The sequence below is a fragment of the Marmota marmota genome, unplaced genomic scaffold (assembly GCF_001458135.2).
Source record: "Marmota marmota marmota unplaced genomic scaffold, marMar, whole genome shotgun sequence".
Taxonomy (NCBI): domain Eukaryota; kingdom Metazoa; phylum Chordata; class Mammalia; order Rodentia; family Sciuridae; genus Marmota; species Marmota marmota.
In genome coordinates this window covers 7,751,841-7,774,616 of record NW_026000240.1, presented here as the reverse complement: position 1 = coordinate 7,774,616, position 22,776 = coordinate 7,751,841, and the positions used below count along the sequence as shown (strand labels likewise).

Below are 22,776 nucleotides of genomic sequence, written 5' to 3'. Positions count from 1 at the left end.
ATCCCCTGTGTGCCTTGAGAGACGCCGACCACTCTACGAGTGAGTAGAGAGGTGAGACATGTTACTGAAGGTGTAATTGGTCAGCATGCCGATGCTGTTGTTACTCAGGTCACTAGGAAAAGTCAAACAGAGGGTCATGTTTACTGTTGGTTGCTTCTGATGGATGCCATCCCCATGGATGCATTTCAACCATCCGTCCATCCGCCCATCTACCTAACCACGCACCCACCAGCTCACTCACCGGCCTATCATCTACCCACTTATTTATCCTCCTCCTGCTCCTCCTCCTACCCCCTCCCGTCCTCCTGCTCTTCCTCCTACCCCGTCCTCCTCCTCCTCCTGCTCTTCCTGCTCCTCCTCTTCTTCCTCCTCCTCCTGCTCCTCCTCCTTCTATTGCTGCTCCTCCTGATCTTTCTCCTCCTCCTCCTCCTCCTCTTCCTGCTCCTCCTCCTCCTCCTCCGTCTCTGTTCCTCAGCATGTGGCGTTAGATGATGCTCCACTAGGGAAAACATCTCCTTGGTGCTGTGCACCATCTGACTCATACTTCACGATACCAAGGAGTCATGTGTGAGTTTGCTCGCACTAGATTCTTAGTGCCAGGATTTTAACAAAATGGGTTAGCACAGGATTAACAAAATGGGTTCAAGGACCAGTTGATAACAAATTTAAGTGAAGCACCATTATTTAAGGGTAGAAGCTCATTTTTTTTTTCGTTTGTTCCTTCGTCTCCTCATTCATCTATTCACTTATCCAATTTTATATTGTAGAAAGTAATAGAAAGATAGCGGGACATGGGAGGCAAACTAATTAGACCGAATTTAAGTTGTGGCCAGAAAAGTAAATTAACACCATTTCCTCCTTCATGAGGGCCCAGTGGTTGCCATATTTACTTTCAAATTATTGGGGATGAGACCACACACACACCAGACTTCTGTGAAAGTGACAAAAGTTGTTTCTTCATCTCTTTCCAGTGACCCTCAGACTAACAGGCAGTTAAACAACTACAGAATAAATGGATCAAAGTGCCAGTGAGGTTTGGTATTTCTACTGATTAGCAAACTTAACTAGGAGAAATCCTTCACTATGATTGCAGTCACTATGATTCAGCAATGGCTGCTATATCACCAGAATTGAACTGCTTATATCTGATAATTGATGAATTATCTCAGGATGTGACAGGAACTTCAGATGGAAAGCACCATGGAGCTCTGGGAGGTCCTGTCAGGTGTTCTGCTCAGAGGCTTTATTACAAAACTGGATCTCTCCCTACTTTCACCAGGAATCTATCACAGGCATTATAGAGAATGAATTTTCATGAAAGCCATTCTCCATGTCTGTGATAGAGTTCTATCTATTTATCTATCTACTTATCCTTCCAAACTGTCTATCTGGGGAGATTTGATCCAGGACCTCACACATGCTAGGCAAGTGTTCTACCACTGAGCTGCATCACCAGCCCTTTTAATTTTATTCCAGGACAGGGTCTCACTAAGTTGCTGAGGCTGACTTTCTAGAACTTGCCATCCTCCTGCCTCAGCCTTCTGAGCAGCCAGGATTATAGGCATTTACCATCACGCCTAGCAAAAGAAAGCAATTTTTAGTACAAGGTTTACTTTTCTTTTATCTTCATTCCTGGCATAGTTTTATTTTGACCATATTTTCCAAAGGCTACAAGGTAGCTTCAGAATCATCCCCAAAATGACAACCTGAGAAAAGAAAGCAATTTTTTTTTTGGGGGGTGGGGTGGGCTACTAGAGATTGAACCCAGGGGAGTTCTACCACTGAGCTACATCTCTAGCCTTTTTATTTTTTAATTTTAAGAATGTGTCTTATTGAATTGCTCAGGCTGACCTCTAACTTGTGATCCTCCTACCTTGGCCTCCCAAATTGCTGGGATTACATTACTATTGTGCCCACTAAAAGAAAACAATTATTAGTTGAAGGTTTTATTTTATCTTCTTCTTCTTTTTTTTTTTTTAAGAAAGAAATTAGAATTTTGTTTTTAGAGGATTTTGAACTAGAATTTTTTTAATTTTTAAAATTATAATTTACAATGCCGGGTGTTGTGGCACACCTGTAATCCCAGCAGCTCAGGAGGCTGAGGAAGGGAGATCACTAGTTCAAAGCCAGCCTCAGCAAAAGAGAGGAGCTAAGCAACTCAGTGAGATTTTGTCTCTAAATGAAATAGGGCTGGAGATGTGGCTCAGTGGTTGAGTGTCCCTGAGTTCAATCCCTGGTACCAAATATATATATATATACACACACACACACACACACACACATATATATATACACACACACACACACACACACATACATATACACATATAATTTACAGAATTACTCTTTTGATTAAGATAAAACACAGTATTTTTGCAAAGTTAAAGAAAACAGATCCCCCAAAAACAAAACTCCTTGTATGATTCTGTTTATGTTCATGTGACATTCTGGAAAAGACAAAATTGTAGGGACACAGAATAGATGAGCGGGTCCAGGGCTGGGCGTGGAGGAGGGGCTGACCACACAGGGGCAGCTCCAGGGACTTGACTGGTGCTGACATAGTTCTGTACCTTGGTTTTAGTAGCTATTTCATAACTCTGTGCTTGCTCTTAATTCAGAATGGTACAGAACAAAGAGTGAATTTCACTGTATATAAATAATAAGAAGAAATAAAATTATCATAAAAAAAGACCAAACACATATATTGTGCAAAAGGTACAAAGTACTTAAAACCAAAAGTATTATAATCACCCATACTCTAGAGAATGGCTGTAAAGATGTTGGTGGTTTCTTTCTAGTTCTTTTGTACATTTCTTTGGGTCCTTTGTGTCTTAAAAGAAAATTGGTAGCTTACTTTGACACTGTTTTGTTGCCTCTTGTTTCTTAATCTTTAAGAAAGTCAGCTGTTCTGTGTTTGCTGAGTGAGTTGTGCCATCACCGTCTCCCCATCCTTCGTGTCTGGAATCCTTTCTGCAGCAGGCTGCACCCAAGTTTTTCAACCCCATGAGCCACACATGCCCCAGTGACTAGAATGTTCTATTATTGCAACTTAAAGTTCTGCACAGTATTTTTTCAGTATCCTAAAAGCAACTTTATCAGATGAAATGGAAAATTTTAGCCAGAAAATTGAGAAACAGACTTCTCAGGTTTTATTTAAAATAAGTTTCTTCACATGAAAACACATGCATGGCTTTATTTGAGAAGGATGTTTCTTCTTGTGTGTTTTATTCACTTAAATATAAACTGTAGGGGCAGAGCTGGAGCGTCTAACCTTGTGGACTTCCTGTTGGCTCTCAGGGCCTGGACTTCCTCAGGCTGGCCTCCCCCTACCCCTGTTCATGGGCCGCACTGTTGAGAAACAATTTTTATTCTCAAGTAAATTCTACACCATTTTACTCCTTTCTTTCCTAAATTGGGACTTGGGGGACAAGAGAATGCAGCTTGTCAAACAGAAATGCTGACTAAGACTGGCCTCTGGTGGTTAGGGCAACAGGGACGAGGAAGGAGGGAGGCCCAGGAATCTCTTGGCAGACTCCTGTTGGACCTGACAACCACTAGCAGCTGGCCAGCTGTCACACCCGGCTGGGAGCAGCCCTGGTCAGGGGAAGGATCTGTTTTCCATCTTGAGGAGAGAAGCCATTAGAGAGGTTGAGAAGTGTCACGGCCTAGCAGATCGGGTAGTGTGAATGCAGCTATTTCATTGTCTCGCCTTTTGGAACTTGGGACCCAACTTTGAGGAAACCTTGTAACAGAGTTAGGTTTTAGAGTTGCCTGGGATATCCAGGGTCACATGGTCACCATCTAGGAAACCCCTCGGTCCCTCTGTAGTGGCTTGGCTGTTTAAATTCCCTGGTCCATTTTTGTGTTCAGCAGATGTCCTGGGCACTGGGTGTGTGGCAGTGAGCAGGCCTGCCCCATCTTCTTGGAGCTGCTCTTCAACCCCATGTCAATTGTCACATTAACTTACAAGTCCCAGAAGTGACCATTTTCTAAAATGGCCTGCCGCTCCGCTCTCGGGGAATAATACCAGTTCAAGTCTTGTTTTAAACAACTCCTTTTATTCACACCAGCATGTTGTATATGATAAATAGATACATTTTTAGCAGTTAAAATAAAAAAAATAATGAAAGAAAAGGACCCTCTTGGAAAAATGTTTTAAATTGAACATCATTTTAAAGTAGAGGCTCATTTTGTGTGAAGAAAAAGCAGCTTATTACTTCTGATATTAATCAGATCACTGGAGTCTGATGAAATATCAAAGTCCATTCAGCTTCTTATGTATTTTAATGATGAAAGAAGAGTATCTAGATTATAATGTTTTCCTTAGTGCGAGTCCAAGGGACAACAGAAACAGAGAGTGGGATAATATGAGATTGTCGCACACACTGTGAGGCAAAAGAGCCACTAGCAGGCCATGGAGGATGATCACGGACTGCCCCAGCATCTGTGCCCCAGCCCTGTCCTTGTGCAGCACCAGCCTGGCAGCTGAGGCTCCAGGAAGTGTGACCGTGAGTTTCTAGAACCACTTGGCACAGTGAAGGAGAGATTTACAGCAGGAATTTCTTTCTTTTTCCTAAAGAAGGTAAGTGATTCAGCATTCTGCCTCTGAAGTCCCCAGGATTTTGGCTGAGAGAGCCATGTCTCTGCACCAGAATAACTATTTTAACATTAGGATTTAAAAATATTGTCTTTATTTATTTTTCTTTTCATTTGTTCCTACTCCCCACACCCTCTATAATTAAAACAATCCAGTCTTCCATTCTTGGGGAAAAGCTGGCCACACTTAACTCAAGCAGAGCACCCTTAGCAGAGGCAGCTGCCCTTTCCTTTGAAGCTGTTCCAGGGAGGGCAGAGCTGGCTGGTGGGAGCTGCCCCCAGCCAGACCAGCCGGCTGACGCCCCCCACCGTTCTCTGCCCTCTCACCACCTCTGTGATTGATCCCACTGGCGAGCTGCAGGCCAGTGGGGAGCTGAAGGAGCTTGGGGTTTGCTTCCAGAGACACCTTGCTCCACCCCTGCAGCTGCTTTGCACACCACAACGCCCTCCAGCCACTAGGACAGGGTGTTTCTTTAACCCACATGTGATTTTTTTTTTGTTTCAGGGAGCTGAATGGATGACGCAGACTCACAGATTCTCGGCCCTTATTTTGCAACAGTCTTTTCAATCCTGACTTTGACATAAGTAAAAATATAAAGTTGTTGGGGGAAGGAAAGATCTGGGATGGGACTACCGAGGGCAACTTTCCAGATCTTTCTGAAACTGGCCTTTTAAATTTGAACTTGCAACTTTTTTCTTGATGTGTTGTGAATTCCCAGGACACTAGCACTACTCACATACGTTGAAAAGAACGGTAGAATACATCCAGTTCAATCTGTTTCCCAATTCAGGGAGGAGGACTGTGAAACAGACAATTCATTAACTTCTACTCTAAGCTGTCTGAGGTAGAGAGGTTGGTATTTCCACTTTGTAGCAGGGAAAACAGGCTCAGAAAAATGAAGTAACTTGCCCAAGTCTCACAGCCAGTAGGTGAAAGGGCCCAAAATTTGAGGTCTGCCACCCCAGTCCTCAGCTTTCTCTTCTCTGCCATGCTGTCTGTGGAGGTCATCAGAATAGCTGCACAGCCTGCACTCAGATCCTGGTGCCTCCAGTTATCAGCCGTGCTATACGGGGAGAATGGCTTCATCTCTGTGCCTTGGCTTCCTCAGCTGTAAAGTGAAAACAAAGGACAGTGTTCCCCGCACAGTAGGCCGCTAGTCTGCTAGTCGGAGCTGACATCTCTCCTCCCTGACCACCCAATACCTTCAGGAGCTCATTCTGTCGAAGAGAACCTGGGGCCAGGTTCTTTATAAATATGCTTTCTGATCTTTATAACAGCCCAATAAGATTGCTCTTACGAACTAACTTATCCTTTGTCTGATGAGTGACCTGTCAAGAGAGGTTAAGATTTAGTGCATTTGTCACAGCCAAAGCACAGCTGCAGTGGGGTTTGAACGCCAATCTTTCTGATTCCAAAGACAGTTTTCCCTCCGGGCTGTGCTTCTATGCCTAGCCTAAGACATGCTCGATAGCACTGAACCCTTAACTGCTGCTGAGAATCCCAGTGGCTGATATCCCAGAGAAGTGAGAATCAGCCACCTCCTCACTGAGCTACTACCTGGGAAGCTCTCATCCGGTCCTCCTCAGATCTGGGACAGAACATGTGTCTTCCTTCTTTCATGTCTCGGTGCTTTAATAGTTTGAGAGCCATGGCTGTGTCCCTTGAGTCTTCTCCTATTATGGAATTATGGTTTGCATATGAAGTGTCCCCCAAAAGCTCATGTGTTAATGCAGGAGATCGGAGGATGAGATCAGGAATGAGAGCTCTAACCTAATTGGTGGATTAATCCATCTGATGAACTAGTAATTTGGATTACTGGGTTGCAACTGCAGGCAGATGGAGTATGGCTGGAGGAAGTAGGTCTCTGTTGATGTGTTCTTGGGGGTTGTCTTTGTGCCTTGTTCCTTGCTCTCTCTCTCTCTGCCTCCTGGCTGCCATGAGCTGAGTAGCTTTTGTCCACCATGCCTGTCCACCATGATGTTCTGCCTCGTTTTGGGCCCAGAGCAATAGCATTGGTCATTCATTGACTGAGACCTCTGAAACTGTGAGCCCCCAAATAAACTTTTCCTCCTTTAAGTAATTCTTATCACATATTTTGTGAGGAAACGCTGATGGACAGATCTCTTTTGGTTAAATAATTCCCATGATACCCTGACTCCTAGTTATCCTTGTTACTCTTTCTGGTCCTCCTTTGTGAGGACTTTGGTGAGTGTTGAACAGACACCTACATGCAGCTTTGTGCATGGAAATTGACTGGCGGAAGGGAGGCCGGTGGGATACACAAAGAAGCAGTGATGAGCTGCTGCTGGAGAAGGCAAGGGTGTGGAGCCTGGTGATTCTAGGAGCTGGGATGCAGGAGGCTTGACCCTTAGCCTTCATTCTTCCTGATGGTCTGCCTCCCACTCTGGAATGTTCACGAGGAGAAGGCCCTTCCTTGTCAGTTGCTGCTGTGAGACATGGTTCCCCGCACCTGATAGTCTCAGGAGTATGTTTTAAAGACCAAATACAGGTGTAAACAAAAGAATTGCTAAGGGGCTGGGGCTGGGGCTGGGGCTGGGGCTCAGTGGTGGAGCATGTGTCTCCCACGTGTGAGGCCCTGGGTTTGATCCTGAGTACCACATAAAAATAAATAAAGGTATCGTGTCCATCTAAAAATTAAAAAGAAAAAAAAACTTCTGTGGGGTCTAAGGAAGAAATTGTTGACTTGGATCTTGAACTTGGATGGGTAGTGATGACATTAAGAAAAGGTTCTACATTAATAGGAAGAGCTACCTTGAGCCATATGAGGAGTCTGCCTGAGGCATGTGGAAGCTTAGAGGCCAGTGGACACCTTTGTATAAGAGTTCAGAGCTGGGAGGGAGTGGTTACTTGCTGGGTTGTGGTGGCACGCAAGCCATCATGGACGTGGATTGGACTTCTGAGGCTCTAGGGGGAGGGACCCAAGGCACTGGTGAGCCTGGAAATGGACGGCTTCTTGGGGATGGCAGTGGGGAGGGTGGTGGACATGGAGGGGACACTGGAGGGACATGTGGGTAGGCCACCGTCAGAGGTGGGTATGAGAGACGGCGCTGGGGTGCGGTGGTGCCTGGAGCTTGGCTTTCCTCATCTCTGCTGGACCAGTGGATCCAAGGGCCACATACTGGACCAGCCTCGGCCACCGTCCCCTCCCTTCCCAGCACACGGCTTGTTTTAGCTCCATCAGTTTGGACTGTCATTTCCTGGTCTAGGTAAAACCTGATGCTTGCCTTTCATTGCTACCCATGCCAGGGCAGTGGGTGTCTCGTGATGGCCAGTCATGCTGGGCCTGGACCTTAACCTCATATCTAAGTTTAGTTTAAAAGTTAACAAAGAAAACCCCAGGCTCGCCCCTGTTTGGCTGGGGTCATGTTCATGAGGTCTGTCCTTTTATTTTTATCCTTGGATTTTTTTTTTGTTGTTGTTGTTGTTACTGATTGTGTGTGTGTGTGTGTGTGTGTGTGTGTGTGTGAGAGAGAGAGAGAGAGAGAGAGAGAGAGAGACACACACACACACACTAGGTGTTATTAGAGACTGAACCCATGGTGTTCTACCTAGCACCACCCCCCCAACCTTTTAATTTTGAGACAGGGTCTCACTAAGTTGCCCAAGATGACCTTCAACTTGTAGTCCTCCTGCTTCAGCTTCCCAAGTCACTGGGATCATAGGCATGCACCACCATGTCCAGCTCATACTTAGATTTTATACTGTACTTTTTCTTTTAATTCATGAGCAGAAATCAGGAAATATTTTCATTCAAAAAGGCTAGAATTTTAAAAATTTTAAATATAGAAGTATTATAAAATATAATTTTCACCACTTTATATTCAAAACTGATTTTTTTTAAGAGAGAGAGAGAGAGACAGAGAGAGAATTTTTTTCAAATATTTATTTTTTAGTTATTGGTGGACACAGCATCTTTGTTTGTATGTGGTGCTGAGGATCGAACCCGGGCCGCACGCATGCCAGGCGAGCGCGCTACCGTTTGAGCCACATCCCCAGCCCTACTGATTTTTGTGTTATATAAAAGGTTATAAACTTCTCCTTGTTGAACAAAAGTGTTTTCTTAGCCTTTCGATGAATTTCACACTTTGGTTTAACCCTGGTGAAGTGAAAGCTGACCCAGAAGAAATATCCTACCTCTCAAAGTGGGTCTGTGACACACAGAAAGTGTCCCTTTTACATGGTTTGTTTTTGTTTTTGCTTTTGTCTTTTGAGGTTGGAATGCAGAGATGAGGCAGGACTGATGCCGGAGGAGCCTCCTCTTGGTGAGGCCTGGGGTCGGCTGCTCACCTGTACTGCACACACAGCAGCCCCCACCGGCTGCAGCTCTCATGCTCCCACTGTGAAGCACAGAGGGTGAGAGGCTTGCTGGGAGGTGGCTTGGCAGGCAGAACCCAGGCATTGGCTGCCCACTTCCTGCCGGGGACTGCTCTGGCCGCATAGCCCCGTGTCAGGAGCTGGGGAGGGAGCAGCAGGAGAGAGTTAGGGTGGACGGTGTGGCGCCCGCCTGGCTATGATGAACACAGAGGCTGTTGTGTCACTCATCTGTGTGGTGGAAGGTTGAGCAAATGCTCTCAGTTTATTTTTCCTTTTATTACTAATCGCGACTTTAGATCTTTCCACTTGGATCTAGTGAAACTGTCCATTTATTCATCGAGTGGGTGTTTCCTTAGTACACACTATGTTCCCAGCATGGCCATGTTGCAGCAGCACAGACGTGGACAAGACAGACGAGGCCTTGCTGGCATGAGCTCACATTCCAGCATGAAAGAGAGCCAATGCCTAAGTGGAGAGAAGAGAATAAATACAGGGGAAGAGACAAATTAACAGAGGCAGGCTGTGTTGGACAGGGTTAGGGAGGAGCATCTCTGAGGGGGTGACGTTTGTAGATGAGCAGCGAGTGAGATAATGAGCCTTGGGGAAATCTGAGGAGTGGGCTCCAAGCAGAGGGACAGATGGTGTGGAGTGAAGGAACAGCAGAGACCAGGAGACTGTGCAGAGCCAGGGGGAGCTGTGAGGGACTAGGAGGGGTGCGGGCAGGGCTGGGGGCTACGGTCCCCATCCAGGTAGGATCTGAAGCAGGGTGGGGGTGGGGGGTATGACCTTCACTTTGGTTGCTGTGCATAGTGCCTTGTGACCTGAAGATGATCTTGGAAGAGTCTCAGAGAAGGTGCTGCGTTGTGAGCAATGGCCTTGTAGCTTAGACTGGCCTGTTTCTCAAAGTCACTTTTTTTAGTTCCACGCAACATCCTTTTGTATTCTCCCGTGTGTCAGTCATCTGTATGGAGGGTGAGACTGTGAACCCCTGTGGTCAGCAGGTAGCATTTCCTCTTAGGGTGACTTGTCAAGTCTCTGCAGCAGACAGCAGCACCGTCAATGCTGGGGAGCAGAACTTCAGCTCTTCTGAACTCAGAACAGCGGCTGACATGAACTGGTGCAGTGAGACGTCTTCCTTGCAGCTTTGGCTGTGACATAGTCCCTTTGAATTTTATTTATATGTTTAGCAACAATATATCATTATTTTACATTCTCTGTATTTGAATGTTCCAGGAATAATCTAAATGAAAGTGAAGTTCAGAACTACATGTTTTATATCTTGTTTCTGAGATTTGTTCTTATAATTTGAATTTTATTTCTATATTATATGTCATTACAGATGACCATTCATATACAGTCTTCTTCTCTTTTTTATCTAAAGTAGCTGAGGTTTCAGAAATGATTCTTCTTATTTGAATTCAGATCCTTCTGGATTTTACAAATTGAACCTGGATTTTTTATGAATTTTTCAGACATGGTGATAAAATTCTGTGAAATATAAGGAAATACTGTCACCCCATCAACTTTTATGTTTAAAACGGTATTTGTTTGGAGGTAAACTCCCACATTTATTCATTTATGGTTGAAGAATAGAAGCTTCTAGTTAAAGTCTTTTTTAATATATATAATGAAGGTTATCAGCCACAAGATTCTCGCATTTGTAGTTTATAAGGAACTAGAAATTGTGTCAGTGGCCAGATGTTTTTGCACTAGGGCCAGGGCATGCAAGCTGCAGGAGTGGGCTGGTGGCACGGGCTCTTGGCACCTGGTGCAGCCCCGCCACCGTCCTACACAAGACTTTGGGGAAAACTTTGTTGGGGGAACATTTCTAAGGCATGCTGCCCACTGTGTAAAAGCAACCATCAGAAAATAGTTTGGCTTTTCTAGATTTATTCAAAACTTTCTTCCAAGATTTAGATGATGGATTAAAAATCATCTTTTTAAAATACCTTTATTTCTTATGTGCTTGCTATGGATCACTGAATGAGGTATGGGAGTGAAGCATTCTGACGAATTGCCATCCAGGCCAACAGCAGTGATCCGGGGGCCCTTTCTGGTCAGGGTGTTGATGTCAGGCTAAGTTACCCAGCAGGCGTCACAGTTTGCAGCCGTCACGCTACCAGGACTCCCACGAACAACAGAATGAACTCTAGTAACCGAAAGTTTTTATATTCGATGACTTCACTGGGACTTGTCTAGACGGCAGTTCCTCTCTGAAGTCATGGCATGTTAGGTCTGGGGAGGGCTAATGAGATGTGCAACTCAAGACGGCCTGAGTCTGCTTACCACTGCAGCCATGGCTTGGGGTCTGGGAGGTTCAGTGACCTCAGCCTGGAGTGGGAGATGGTGGTCTGGGGAGGAGCCTCTCCTTGGTTTCCAAGCAGCACACTGTACAGAATCCTTCTTCTCCAGAAGTAGCAGTGCATTGGAAAGCAATTTAATTTCTGCTCATGTTTGTCAGAGCAGACAAACTCCAGGAGGTACTACCTAGAGAAAGTGATTGTAGTCAATAAATTCGTAGTTGTTTGTATTGACTCTACTTGGCAAAGCAGTGCTGGATTAAAAAAATAATTCTAGCAGCATGATCTTGCTGGTAAAACCCATGTGCCCCCAGATACCTAATTGTTGATGGGGTTCTGTTTGGCTCTGCGTGGTCCCCAACCTCAGCCATGTTAGTCACATCAACAATACAATGCAGTAGAAAAATGGTTTTTTTTTAAGCTGTTTTCTTGATTATTGACATAAACTGTCAGATGTAATTTAATGTAAATCCTGAATTCTGTAATACAGGTTCGCTGGCCTGTAAGTAATAGGGACTAGAATGTACCTACTCGTCCCGAGTCATCCGATTGCATTGATTGGCTTAGATTTGTTCTGAGATCGGGACTGCAATAGCCTTGTCTCTGAGAAAGTGCCTGAGAAGCCTGGATGTGATTTGGTGTTTAAACAGTCCTGTGGGTGGTACATGGAGAAGTCAGTGTCCAGAGGCCAATGTTAGCCGAACTTCTCCTTAACTTTGTGAATGTAGGAAGGTGATTTATGTCACTCATGACTTCCTGATGATTTAGACTCACTGGGAATTAATATAAGTGCATTGTATTTAGTGAGTGCTTCTCCCTCAAGTACACTCTGCTCTAATCCTTGTACCTCTGCAGGAAGCTGCCCTCTGCAGACAGCTCCCCATGGAAGCCGAGACAATGGCCGCTGTCCAGGCTGCTGCAAACCCTCCTGCCATGACCCCAGACATGAGATCCATCACTAATAACAGCTCAGATCCTTTTCTCAATGGGTAAGTTAACATTTGGGGGACATTTAATTTTGCTCTATTTATTATGAAGTCTAGACTAAAAGGGGGTTTGGTTTACACTGGGAAAAGATAAGGAGCTTAAGGTTTGGGGTGAGAGCAGGAAGTGGGAGGAACTGGTAGAAAAAAGAAAAGCCAAGGAAGTCATCTGCCTTTTAAAAATTATATAGTCAGCCCCTAGTGCACAGTTAGAATTGGGAATGCATTTGTCATTTAAATAGGATGGTGTTGTCTAGTGTTTATACTGGGAAGAATCTTATGGCTTTTGGTGGCCACGTGGGGGATAAAAGCATATCATGTGGCAAGTTGAGAACAAAATAATTAAAGATGATATTTTGATGGTGACATGTAAATAAGGCTATAGTTTAGTTAGTAGGATTCCACAACATCTGTTCCCAGGCTTCTATACTGCACTGTGGCTGTGTGGGATGCTGTCATAGAAGAAGTTGGGTGGGGGGTGCACGGACACTCTAATCGTTTTGCATCTTCTGTGTGTGTTTAAAATTATTTTATAATTAAAACTTAATTAAAGTAGATGATGTTTCTTTAAAAAACAAACGAAACAAAGGAGCAGAATGAAAAGATGCTTTAGGCAGTGGTGTCTGCATGTGCAGATGTCGCCATCACCTGTGGCCTTTTAAGCACATGGGGGCCACTCTCTGTTCCCCATGTCCTAGTGCCCTTGCTTCTGGCAAAAGAATACAAGACAGGTAAGAAAACAAACATGAACTGAAATAATGAAGGTATGAGTGTTTTAAGTTGTTGATTTTAAAGTACAGAAAAGTGTAAAGAATAACAAGGAAGTTACTAATTTACCCACTACCCAGATTTGCCATATTTCCATCCAGTCTTATATTTTTATAAATAAAGTATTACACTTACCATGTGAAGCCATCCCTCCAATACTGAACTCTCGTTTCTTTCTCTCTTCTCTTCCTCATGTAGCCACTATGCAGGAACTGGCGTATGCCCATCATGTATATATCTTTTGTTAGTGTGTATATCCATAGCAGTGTTGAATTTTGTTTTCTGTTTTTTTTTTTTTAAATTCCACATAAATGGTATCATACTCTGTAGAACAGTATCCAAATGGTTATTTGAAGATGGAAAGAAAATCAAGGGCCATTCATTGTGAATGGCCAGTTTTGCTTGCTTACAATTTGATTACATTAACATCAGAATGTATATTTCAGAGTGAAGGGAGGTGCTGTCTTCTCCCTTCACTACCTGGAAAGTTGAGCCAATGACAGAGCCACACGGTTTCTGGGGCTGTGATGCGACTGTGCAGTGCATTGAGTGGGTTAGTGATGTCTCTCCCTGATTTGCTCTGCAGGGGGCCCTACCACTCAAGGGAGCAGAGCACCGACAGCGGCCTGGGGTTAGGGTGCTACAGTGTCCCCACCACCCCTGAGGACTTTCTCAGCAACGTGGACGAGATGGACACAGGTGGGGCACAGCCTGTCAGTGCTTACAATGTGTTTTCACTTTCAATTTGTCCCTTTGTCACCTTAACTCTAAAATCCAACAAGAAACACAAAATCTCAATGACAACATAAAATGACTCCTGAAAAGCTGCGTAACCCACAGGCACTATTAATTAATCAATTCACTATTAATGAACTCCAGCCTCTTTCCCAGAACTTCCCAAACAGTTTCATACATGGGCACAGGATTTTAATTACTGTTTTGTAAAAGCTCATCTCTGCTCCTCATAGTCCCTTGTTCACAGTTGTACTAAGAGACCTGTCTGCTTTACCACTCTTCTGCCGTTGCTCCTACTATCCGTAGTTTTAAAGTATAATGGACAGGCCACTTTTTGTCCTGGAAAATGTTGCTAGTTACAGTTCCGCCAATCACAGATGTTTCCATGTTATTTGCTGCATTTGGGGAGCAACTGGAAGTAGGCATGTAGAGAGGTAAGTCACTCAGAGCATGTTACACTGTCGACTCGGAGTTCCACGATGGTGATGATTCCCTCTCTTGCAATTAAAAAGAAGAACTCCAGAATGACTTCTCCCTGGTCCTCAGCCTGTGCATCCTCAGGCCAGGGCTCGGCAGGCTTTGAGAATGCCTCCTACCCCATTTCACTACATAATCGTTGCAGAATTTATGCTTCTTGTATGTATGTTTTGCAAAAAAGTGGGGTGCAACCTTTATATGAAGCTTTTTTTTTATTGTGCCGGTGTTACTTAAAATTAATTTATTACTAAACTATTTTTTATGCAAGATTAGGATGCACAGAATACTGGAGAATATATGTCAATGCTGTGAAATACAGTACTTCTCCCATTCTCTAGGAGGGAGCCCTCCAATTGCAAAATCTGAATTTAGTCTTATTTGCTTAATCTAGACTTAATTATGAAACTCATAACTCCCAGAAAATAGTCTAGAACCAGAACCAAATGACAGCTGAAGTGTCTACTCTTTGGAGTTACCCAGGCAAGTTTCTCCTCCATTGTCATGGATGATAGAAAATTAATTGTTGTGTGACAAAAATTGAAAATTGCTTCCCCAAGCATTTGTCTGGAGTGCCTGCTCCTAGGTGACTCCTTTGTGCCGTGGTCCCTGTTGTCGGGGGGCCTGAGAGTCAGACCAGCCAGGTCCTGGGGTGTGGCAGGGAGCAACTCCTGGGCTGGGTGGTCCTGCGGCCTTGCTGTCCGACGGCCGCACAGTGGTCTCCTGAGGAGCTGAACAGAATAGTTTGAACTATCATTTTACTGTTCTTCAATTCATTGCTGCTGTTTTCTCTCTCCCCGTCCCCTTTCATCCTTCTTTCCTTTTTGGTGTTAGGTTTATTTTGCTTCCTTGGATCGGCCTGATTAAGGGGCTCCTTCTTATATAATAGCTGTTTACTTTCATCTTTTAAACACAAGGAAGCCAGTAAGGGCAAAAATCAAAAGTTAGATAAGGAAAAAGCCTCTGGAGATCTAAAAAAAGAAAAGAAAGAAAGGATTCTTTTCCATGTTTTAAAAATTGTGACCTCAAGTCAGAAGATGGGGAGTGTTATGAACCATAAGGTGGAATTAAATGGTGTCTTGAAAAGAAAATGGTCTTTGCAGACAGGCAACCTGGGTTGAAGCCTTGCTTCTCTACTTTCTGGTAGCTACTGTGGGCACCTAACCTCCGTGGGCCTCAGATTCTCACCCATGAAGTGGGAGCAATGTGCTCACTTTATATCACGGGTCGAATCCTAGCACAAAAATCTGCCCCTCTATATAAGAAGCTGTGAAAGGGACTTAAGTTTAGGGCCACCTCTGTGAAGTCTTAAAGGAAGTGGGCATTAACCCTCTCAAGGGGAGACATGCTGCCACATAGCAAGCAGCTGAGGAGAACCAGGGAAGGCAGACCTCAAGTGTGGCTAAAAGACATCCGTTAATCCTGCTGAGCACACGTTGGCCACAGGCCAGATGGAAATGGGCCAGCTGAGCATTCCCTCCTCACCATGCACACCAAGCAACAGCTGGGCTTGGTGTGAGGACAGAGCACAGGGACCAGCATGAGCAAAAGCTGGGCTCGCATCCATCCTTCTAGAACTTTCTACAATAATCACACCCTTGCAAGAATTGTCTGGTTTTTATCTCATCTACTTTTTAAAAAACTTATATATATAAAAGTTATACATGGACACAATGTCTTTATTTTGTTTATTTATTTTTATGTGGTGCTGAGGATGGAACCCAGTGCCTCACATGTGCGAGGTAAGCGCTCTGTCACTGAGCACAACCCCAGCCCCTGTCATCCACCTTTTAAGTGGACAAAACTACAAAGACCCTAGTATTACTAGGAGATTTCCAAGTTGATCCAGGCAGACAGTTGAAGATGGTCAACCCTGAGGAGAAGCTCGACCTGACTCCCTGTGCTTCCCATCAATCCTGGGAAGTAAGGATCGGAGTGAGTCCTTAAATCAGGGATTTCATTTGACTAAAATATATGTTTTAAGTATTAGAAAGTTGGAACAATGATTCTCACTGGAAATGAAGATAAAAAAGATATCTAGCCCTTAAGATTGAATAGCTTTTTGGGATAGATCAATTTTAAAACCTCCTTTTCATCTGTTATGCTGTAATGGTAGAAGAAAGTTATTTTGGACTTTCTTTTCTATTTTTAATGTTGTTTTTCAGTATCTGAAGCACTCTATTGAGGTCATGTTGTTGCATATAATTTAATTTTTCAAATTACTGCTCTTCAAAAAATACTATAAAATATCAGCCAAGAGTCATGGATATTTTGTGACTTCTAGAAAAGCCATGTGCTTTACTGTCACCAAAAGTTTTCTTCCTTCACCGCTCAGTAAGTCTTCCTTGGGAAACACATATGGATAAAATAAAATTTCTGTACTTTTATCAATATGATGCAACCTGTATGTATACTTTTTAGGAAGGCCACTGCATGTATAAACCAAAAACTAACATAGCGAGTTTCTTCCCTTCCAATGTTGTTCTGGTGGAAGCTGGCCTCAGTTATCAGTGCCTCTCAAGTCAGTTGTTTTTTTTTTTTTTTGGTAGTTACAAATTGATATCATGCCTTTATTTTATTTACTTATTTTTATATGATGCTAAGGATCAAACTCAGTGCCTCACACATGCTGGCCAAGTGCTCTGCTGCTGAGCTGCAGCCGCAGCCCTTCTCAATCTTTGAGGTAGTTTATCCCTTCAGAAAATGTGGGGCTGTTTGAATCAACTAGTTGTTCAATAGTTGAATGCCTAGATTTTTCTTTCTCCTAGCACGATCCACAAACATTTTCTGTTTTTTATGTGGACAGCCTTGGTGTGTGCCAGACACTATTTTGCATTTTATTCATTTCATATTTTATTTAGACAAGCAAATATGTCTAAGGTCACACAGCTAAAAGTCTGGTGACAGGTCTCTGAAGACTTCCTCCAGTGGTCTTACAGGTGAAGGACAGATTCTTCCTGTCCTGTTCCAGCTACTCAATGTTCTGGCGTTTTCTCAATGGTGCTCTGAAGTATTCTGGTTTTATTCAGAGATACATTCTGCCAAAATAGGATTAGATAATTTATTGGGTTTAGGAAATCGTGGTTTAAGCAAAATAAAAATCGTGGTTTAAGCAAAATAAAAGGAGGTGGCTTGTCGTGGGGTGTGTGGGGCGGAGGACCTGCAGATCCCCTGTGTACATGGTGCCCAACACCCTCATGAAGACAGTCTTCTAACATGGCACGAGTAAAAGAAACCTCACACCACTGTCCCCAAACATCAGCAAGGATGGCGAGAGTAGAAAGCAGCTCACAGTCAGACCATGGAGTACAGCTGTGTGATAAGATATTCATCCCAGGCAGGGCCTCTGTTTCTTGAAACAACCCTTCATGTCTCTGTCACAGGAAGGCATAGATCCCAGGCTCTTACATTTCCATTCTGGGTCACGGCTACCCATTTCAGATGACCCCAGCACCTTTGTACCTCTTACAAGTGAAATTCATTAATGTACTGTCTGAAAGTATGAAGGTAACAGTTGTGTTAACATTTAAACTGTCCCTCTCGCAAGACCTTGCAAGAAGAACTTACCATGGCTTCCTTTCATTCTGTTACAGGAGAAACCACAGGTCAGACACCTATGAACATCAACCCGCAACAGACCCGCTTCCCTGATTTCCTTGACTGTCTTCCGGGAACCAACGTTGACCTAGGAACGCTGGAGTCTGAAGATCTGATCCCCCTCTTCAATGACGTAGAGTCGGCTCTGAACAAAAGTGAGCCCTTTCTAACCTGGCTGTAATGGCTACCATTTTGTCACTGGGGTGCAGCGCAACCTGACATTTCCTAGGCCTCTTGGAGAAAGCGACAGTGCACGGCTTTCTGCCTCTGTGACTCCTTTTCCTTCCTGTCCATGTGGCCAGTTTCATCAATGCCTGGTTTTGATTGACAGTGACTTAAGTTAAACATGAATAAATGTTCTATCTTTATTTTCTGCAAGCCTGCATTTCTGAGACAGATGATGCAGAATTGTGCCTATAGAATTGGTTATGCAGAATTACTTCTCTTCATTCTCTGCTGCCCCATGGCTAAGCTTTATGTGTATTAGTTGAAATTTATACATAAATTGATTATAAACCATAGAAAGCTGATCACAGCCAGTGAATTCAGATGGGCAGCTTGGTCCAGGAAATGTGCACAAAATTTGACCTGATTTACGTCTCTAAAGCTGAGTGTATTACAGTAGTACCAAGTGCTTTAAACCTACTCAATGAGTTTTACAACATTGTTGTATTGGGTAGCAAAATCCTGCTCTATGGAATGCAGCCTAGTTTTGAATCCATGCTGGCTCTGACAGCCTCTGAAAGAGGGACACACAGTTCTATTGGAGTGTCTCCTTGGTCCTCTGCTGCATAGTATCTGTACAACCTGGCCTTCCCAGCAGGAGGGTAACAGCAGAATCAGCCACAGGCTTATACTAGAGACCTGTGAAAGAGATCAATTTCAGACTAAAATGAGCATTTATTAAATAAAACTTTTTTTATATTGCAACTTAGATTTCTAAAAAAAAATGCAGCTCAGAATTCAATGTTTAGTTTATAAAACACTGTAATTTTGTAGCTGACAACAAAGACCAACTAGATGTTTTTGATAAATCAGTGGCAACTGTATTTTTGTCTTTTGAAACTATTCTGAAACATCAGGACAACATAGATTCAACCTAATAGTACACGCAATGAGCTGTTGCTTTTTAAATTGCGAAGCTTTGTCAGTTTTGTTTTAAAAATTTCTAATGTTTTAAATAATCACATCTATGAAACTGAAGGATGAAGCAGATCTCTGACTGACGTTTAAAAAGTCACCCTCCAAGGGTGTAGTGGAGACATGTTTCTGAATGCAGGAAAATTGGTTCCTACGTATATTATCCTAACTCTGTTGCTACAGTTGATCTAAAAAGGCATGAGCTATATACTCAATACCTCTTATAGAAACAAGAATCTCTCCTCATTAGCCTTCAAGGACTGAGAGTGGCATGTTCACCTGGCACAAAGCCCCCTGCCTCGCCAATGAAGTCCTCGACTGTTAATGTTTTGAACTGACATTATTTATACTCTATGAATTTAATCTCTTTTTTCAAAGACATTAATAATTCAGGTCTCTAAAAGGAAACATTCAGTTCCCATGGGGGCTTATTTGTTGGGGATCTTAAATGAGATCCTTTTTGATCTACCAGAATAGAGATGCACAGAATATACTTGATCTAGCTGGAAAGAAGGCAAGTGAAAAGGTCAGAGATGAAGTGGTAAATTGAATGGCACGTAGTGGAAAGGACACTAGTGTGACATAGAGACAGACAAGGCATAGTCCCTGAAGGTAGGACAGGCAAGTGTGAGAGGTGCCCCCACGGAGCAGAGCAGCAGCCTTCTGCCACAGACTTTGTGCCAGGAGACTGTGGTAGAAGAAAAGAGGGCTTTGGTGCACTTTATGGGAGTTGGGGGCCAGCCCTGTGGCACTGTCCCCAGGGCACTAAGCAGTGGGCAGACATACGCAGGGACGGCTGTTGCCTGCGGCACTGACTGCCTGAGGTCAGGGGCTTTTGTTCCACTGATTCCTTTTGCTCTCTCTAAGCAGAGAGAGGTGAGGAAGGTGTTTGTGTTGCTACTAAATTGAAAGGGAACACTCTTTATTTTCCTCTTTTGTTAGCAAAAATTGCAAAAAGAGTTGTACATTCTTTCTAAGAAAAAACAAATAGAAGGGACCTAACAGAACTCAGCAGTGTTACTGTACTTTTAAAAAATATTTTTATAGACTCATTTTCAGGTTATTATATGTAAAAGATACAGATACCCTTTTTTTTTTTTAAAAAAAAAGCAGTTAATCATTGATGATTTACATTACCACCTTTTAGGAGTAATTTTCTAGTAAGCTTGTGCCATTAGAAAATTCTAGGATCATTTTTTTAGTGAAATTAGTTGGAACATTTATCAATGAATATAATAAATATTTTTCAGAGTAAACTAGGGACCTTATTTGTTTACTAATAGATAAAGCCAGGTATAATTTTTTGTTGTTTTTAAGGCCATTAAATATGGTCTCATTAAAGAACATTAAGGCTAAAAATCTAAAGTAAGAGCTTTTTTTTTTTTTTGNCTGTAACAGAATGAAAGGAAGCCATGGTAAGTTCTTCTTGCAAGGTCTTGCGAGAGGGACAGTTTAAATGTTAACACAACTGTTACCTTCATACTTTCAGACAGTACATTAATGAATTTCACTTGTAAGAGGTACAAAGGTGCTGGGATTCAAACCAGTGTGCCAGGCCGGGCTCCACGGAGCTGCACCCACAGCCTGTCAGAGCAACTTTCTGATGGCTGTTTCTCTTATTTTAAGTGTTAAAACCCCTCAGAAGTCATGATAAGGTGCTATTTATATTTCTTTTTATTAAGACAGCTGCCAGGATATCTAGTATTTTTCATTCAAAACCAGTCAATAAATTTCACCATCTCATCCCAAAATCTTGTTAGAGAAAAGCCATATTTCAAAATCGAAATTGAAAAGTAATTTCAGAGATTTTTTTATTCAAGATTTTTTTTTTCTGATAAAATACATTTTCTTTTGAAGCAAATAAATTGTCAAAATTTATTTGTCATTTTTTAAAATCTAAGTAATTGGTAGACAGTGTTTCACATTAGTACTTAGGATATAAACTGCCATTTCTTTCACTGAGCACACAATACACAGGAAGGTGTGAAACAGAGTGGAGTATTCTGTGTGCTGGTAGCTGTGGCCCCCACCTGGTAGAAAAGCTCTCTGCAGAAGAAGGTGGAGCGACAGACTTGCTGAGTACAAGTCACATTCTCACCCTGTAATGAGAAAGGAACTTCTGGAAGTACAGCCAACTTCTGTGAAAAAAATAAGCTGTTAAAAAAAAAAAGAAAGAAAGAAATTGTGGACTAATTTAATTGGAAAAATGGGTGATTTGACAGAGACTGTTTCCCCAACACTACATCATTTGTGCTAGTACTTTAAATTTTTTAAAATTTTACTTCTACATTTTGTAATATGACGTGTGTTTATTTTTAATTTAGAATGTTATGCATAAAAAAAGTATGCAGCCAAATCAATCAGATCAAACCCTTTTACCTGGAGTTTGGTACTTATTTTTACTTCTTTGATTCTGTATAAGAAAAATAAATACAATTGAGTTTCCACTTGGAGTCTTTGTCTTGTTATTCATGTATGTTCTTCATACTGAGCGTTTTGGGTGGAACAGAATGGAGAGACTTATGTAACCTCTTGGCAGACAACAAAGGAAGGAAAATTCTGTAGGAAGATGCTTTTTTTGGCTCCCATGCCTGAACTTCAATACTCTTCAATACTCTAGATGTCGACAGAATTCTAATTTCCACTTTATTTGAAGTAGCCCCCTGAGATTTAAAAAAAAAAAAAAAAATTGGTACCAGTGATTGAACCCAGGGGCATTTAACCACTGAGCCACATCCCCAGCCCTTAAAATATATATATATGGTAAATAAATATATATTATTTAGAGACAGGTCCCACTAAGTTGTTGGGGCTGGCATTGAACTTAGAATCCTGCCTTAGCCTCCCCAGCCATTGGGATTACAGGCATGTGCCACCACTCTGTGCCCCTCCATCCCCGCCCCCCGAGGTTTTTTAAAGGTATGTATTTCTTTAAAAAGCCATGCTGTCCTGCCAACAACTTCACAGAGGTAACAAGACATCAGAATTACAGGATTCTTATTCTTGCCTATTATTTATTGACCATATGATTTAGCTTTTTGTTGTTGCTCTCAAAACTAAAACCAGAGACTCAGTAGTCTGAGGCAGGAGGACTGCAGGTTTGAGGCCAGACTCAGCAATGTAGTGAGACCCTAAGCAACCTAGTGAGACCCTGTCTCAAAACAAAAAATAAAAAAGCGCTGGGGACGTGGCTCAGTGGTAAAGTGCCCTGGATTAGATCCCTAGTACTAAAACAAACAAAAAGCCTAAAATCAGAATAGCTGCTCATCATTCATGCTTGGGACAGTGCTCTCTGTCCTTAAAGTTTCTTTGGATCCCATTGTCCCATACTTGTGTCCACTGGGTGGATGGGTCACGTGAGAGCACTGTTTGGCAGGAGCCTCAGGAACCTGGAAGGAGGTGCCAGGGGAAGTGGCTTCTCAACCTCCCAGGATCTGTGTCATCATTTGTAGGTGTTAAGTGTTCAGGGTTGAAAATGTTAAGCATCAACATGTCAAATAAAAAAACTTCTATATCCTCTCAAATCTCAGATTTACAAAATATATATTTATTTTCCCCTATAAGTTGGATATTTTAAATCATAAAAGCAGTACCTGCTATTTTGACACTTTCACTTTTTTCTCTTAACAATAACTGATATCACTAATACTTGTTGAACATTATGTCCTAGATGTTGTGCAAAACACCTGAGAAGCATCATCTAATCCGTACAGCAATATCATTTCAAATACTGGCCTCAATTCCCAGATAGGGACATTGAGGTGTAGAGAAGTCAAATAATTTACACAGGGTTGCCCAATAAGCAACAGATACGTCAATGGACATCTCTCTGAAGCCAGATCCTTGT

The 22,776-nt window shown here is 42.7% G+C and overlaps 1 protein-coding gene across 2 annotated transcripts in view; it reads left to right on the top strand.

Moving 5' to 3' along the window:
- Wwtr1 (WW domain containing transcription regulator 1) overlaps window positions 1-18,767 on the top strand; it is a 120,170-nt gene extending 101,403 nt beyond the window's left edge. The window contains exons 5-7 of one of the 2 annotated variants that reach the window (XM_048794112.1): window positions 12,088-12,221; window positions 13,570-13,682; window positions 17,786-18,767. In XM_048794112.1, coding sequence (XP_048650069.1) covers window positions 12,088-12,221; window positions 13,570-13,682; window positions 17,786-17,970 — 432 coding nt within the window. In that variant the 3' untranslated portion in view covers window positions 17,971-18,767. The remainder of the gene's footprint in view (window positions 1-12,087; window positions 12,222-13,569; window positions 13,683-17,785) is intronic. The other variant, XM_048794114.1, reaches the window with a different exon arrangement.
- Window positions 18,768-22,776: the final 4,009 nt, after the last annotated feature.